This window comes from Juglans regia, chromosome 14 (assembly GCF_001411555.2).
Source record: "Juglans regia cultivar Chandler chromosome 14, Walnut 2.0, whole genome shotgun sequence".
NCBI classification, from domain to species: Eukaryota; Viridiplantae; Streptophyta; class Magnoliopsida; order Fagales; family Juglandaceae; genus Juglans; species Juglans regia.
The window spans coordinates 27,645,801-27,649,815 of NC_049914.1; the positions used below are offsets into that span (position 1 = coordinate 27,645,801).

At 33.8% G+C, this 4,015-nt stretch overlaps 1 protein-coding gene across 1 annotated transcript; it reads left to right on the plus strand.

The window, feature by feature from the left end:
• The first annotated feature begins 488 nt into the window (after nucleotides 1-488).
• LOC109001609 (peroxidase A2-like) lies at nucleotides 489-2,261 on the plus strand. The gene is made up of 4 exons (XM_018978961.1): nucleotides 489-716; nucleotides 1,025-1,216; nucleotides 1,551-1,716; nucleotides 1,843-2,261. The coding sequence occupies exons 1-4, from the start codon at nucleotides 489-491 to the stop codon at nucleotides 2,259-2,261; spliced, it is 1,005 nt and encodes a 334-aa protein (XP_018834506.1).
• Nucleotides 2,262-4,015: the final 1,754 nt, after the last annotated feature.

The following is a 4,015-nucleotide window of genomic DNA, read 5'->3' on the forward strand; positions in this document are numbered from 1 at the left end:
AATTTGAGAATTTGATATTTGGATGTTAGACTCAACTTAAAATTAGATTGAACTGAGTTGATCTCAATATCTTCCAAGTTACAAACGGCCCTAATTCAAACCTGATCAATATATATATTTATGATTGATTAATATTATATATATATATATAATATTATTCAAAGTATATGATCGATCAATTATTATATATATATACAGTAGATGACTTTTCTAGCTAATATATATATAATATTGCAAGCTAATGATCACTCTCCCTAGATCTATATATAAAGCTGAGTGCCTCTAGTTTCGAACAAATCCATATCTTGCATATTGTAACCTTCAGAACACACATGCATACAGTAGTTATGAGCAAACAATCTCTGATCATGAGTTCCATTTCGATATAAAAGAGCTAGCTAGAGCTCATTTCTCCATTTCTTTATCTAATTATTTCTTTTGATCTAGATCAGCAGAGAAAAAAAAAAGAGAGAGAGAAGATTAATATTATGTCTTCTTTTTTAGTTAAATTGGCAATATTTAGTACTCTTGTTGCCAGTAGTTTTTTGTGTTCATGGTCTAATGCTGATCAACGTCGACTGAGTACCACGTTTTATGAGAGCAGGTGTCCGAATGTGTCGAGCGTCGTGCGTGGTGTGGTAGAGGAGGCTGCACAAAAAGACGTCCGAATTGGTGCCAAAATCATCCGTCTCCATTTCCACGATTGTATTGTCGATGTAAGTAATTTATTATATAATTATATCGTTTATTAATTTTGATGATGATCAGTACGTATACGTACCTCGATCCATGTGTAAATTTATGGATGGAATATCGTTCAATGCTGAATCCAACTTCGGTTTGAATGATGATCAGTACCCTATATATAGAACTTTTACGAGCTTCAAATCCAAAAAATATAAAAAACGAAGTCCGAGAAAAAGCTGGCTATTCGTAGGCGATCATGTGGCATTTCCTTCGAGTTTGTAGCCATATATACATGCATGCATATTTATCTAACTGCAGGGGGTATGAATGGGTGTAGGGTTGCGATGGTTCAATTTTGCTAGACAACGCAGATGGAATAGAGAGCGAGAAAGAGGCACTTCCTAATAACAACTCAGCTGCAGGATTTGAAGTCGTCGATGAAGTTAAAGCTGCGTTAGAAAATGTTTGCCCTGGAGTTGTTTCTTGTGCGGATATTTTAGCCCTTGCTTCTCAAATCTTGGTTTCTTTGGTAATTCTATGATCACCATCGTCTTAATAATTAATTATATATTATATATATATATATAGGTCGGTAAAACCCTACGCCAAACAAGAACCATATATATAATTATGAATTAATCTACCTTGATTATTTATGTTCCTTTATTAGCTAGCTACTAATATTAATTTAAACATCTTTTCTAATTTCATCAACTTCTTTTAATGAAAATACACATATATTTTTCTCTAAGTGTACGTGCAAATTAACTCTTTCTCTATCTCGATCGAACATGATAATTAGCTCATAAAAACAACAATTAAATGTAGAATATATATTATATAAATTAGTTTTTAATATGTAGGCTGGAGGCCCGACGTGGGAAATTCCATTGGGAAGAAGAGATAGTAGGACTGCCAACCGACAAGGAGCTAATGATCTCATTCCAACTCCTTTCGATACCCTTAAGAATCTTACAAGCAAGTTTGATGGTTTTGGACTCGACACCACTGATCTTGTTGCTTTATCTGGTAATTAATGATCTATCCATAAAAAAAAATTAGATAAATTATGAAATATTTTTACCAAATTAATACAACATGATATTATTCAAAGTTTTGATCATGGGCAGGCATGGCTGTAAAATTTATTTGCAGGTGGACATACATTCGGTCGTTCGCAATGCATATTTTTCCGTCACCGCCTTTACAACTTCAACGACACTGGCGTCCCAGACCCTACCGTAGACACGACATACATGGAAACGCTTCGCCGGAGATGTCCTGACGGTGGAGACAACGGTACACTTGCCAATTTTGATCCCACTACTCCCGACATCTTTGACAATGAATACTTTAAACTCCTCCAAAACAAGCAAGGGATCCTCACAAGCGATCAAGTTCTGTATTCAACAAGTGGGGCCGACACAATTGACATTGTCGACCGTTTTGCAAATAGTCAGAGCGATTTCTTTGAAAGATTTGCTCGGTCAATGATAAAACTCGGAAATATAAGCCCCCTGACGGGAGACGATGGAGAAATCAGGTCGAATTGTAGAAGGGTCAACTACTACTGAAATATGTCAATATGAAACTATATATCTATGATATCTATCAAGCTATCTTAAATTAAATTAATGATATTTTAATAAAAGAAAATATCCATTGAATCCGCAAGGCCGATCGATCGAGCTGGTATGATCGATTAAATTGTAGTCTTTTTAATTTGTGCGCGATGTGAGGGGTGTGTGCTAGCAGCTAGCTAGCTCGCTCTTGGGTTTGTCTCCTTCGATACTAGAGGATCATAAATTAATGTAATGCCCGTGATGGCAGCATACATATATAAAGACCAAAGATTTATATTATAGGTTACTATATATATATATATACGTAGTACTGCATGTGCTTTTTCGGCTTGATAAGAACAAGACTGGCCTTTCACTATCATTTTTCTTTCGTGGAAAACAAGGAAGTAGCACTACTTAATTAATTTTTATATGATATGATATTGCTTTGTGGGTAGATGACCATGTATCGTTTCCAATTAAAATAATTACTTATAAATGATACTTTTTATACGACCCACAGCTCGAATGCAATATTTGATTACAATATAATAACTATTGCCTGCCCTTTTTTGTCAAAAACTCGTGCATGATCAGTAGTAGTACTTGTCAATTCCATCATGTGTACGTACCAAAAAGTAGAAGTATCTTTATTCAAAGTTTCTGACTAATTAAGTTCATCGAACATATATATATATATATAATAGTAGTACTTAACCTTGACTCTCTAGAAATTCAAATGTTTCTCTTGAAAATTCTGAACAATCAATTATTAAAATTAGGGTTTATGGACGTACGTTCAGCGTCCTCCTAGCGGCCTGCAGTATAATATATAAGATCATAGACTTTTTCAAGAGAAATATTTTGGGTTTTGAATTTAAGATCTAAAAAATGTCACGAATGATATTTTTTTTTTTTTTGACCGAATGATTAAAAAAATACTTTTTAATGATGTTGTGAATTTTTTAACTTTTTAAAAATATTTATGATGATTAAAAAAAAAAATTACTATTCGAGATATTTTTTGAATCCCGAATTCAGTACTCCTTTTTCAATGCATGCATGGACTTTTTCAATTAATTAGTTTTTCATTTACGAACATTTTTAGGCTTGGGATGACTATCTAGTAGTACTGGGCTTGCATGCATGGTAATTAAACTAATCTGATGTGAGGTGTGGAGTAGTACTAGGCTTGAATATATATATCTAGATCCATGATGATTCCGGAATCCACAACCAATTTATTAAGCAGGTTCTATATATATACCCGCACTGCATGGTGCTTGTGACATTAATCGTAGGCCAGGCTTGCACAAATCTTTTTAGTACATGTGTACATGATGTCAGGTGTGACGCGGTCGTTTTTGTGTGTAGAATTAATGTACGCGCGTATTGATATCATGAGCCATATATATATATATAGCAGCCCATAATTACATCAAGATGCAGGTAACCATATATATACTTTCACCTGCATGCATGTATACGTTCATATATATACTTTTACAGGCCTTTTGGGATAAATTAGAGACGAAAATTAATAACTTTTTGAGACGAAAGTTTGAGTTTTTAGGATGGTCTTATATATATATATATATATATATATATATATATATATAAAAAAAAACCCATTCTCTGATCACTTCTTTTAATTTGCAATTACCTCGATCCAGTCCGTGATGATCTCTAACGCCAGCAAACAGATGAAATGCAGTATTACCATTAATGATCGCGTGGATTTCAGCCTTGCGCTTGAATATCGCCAT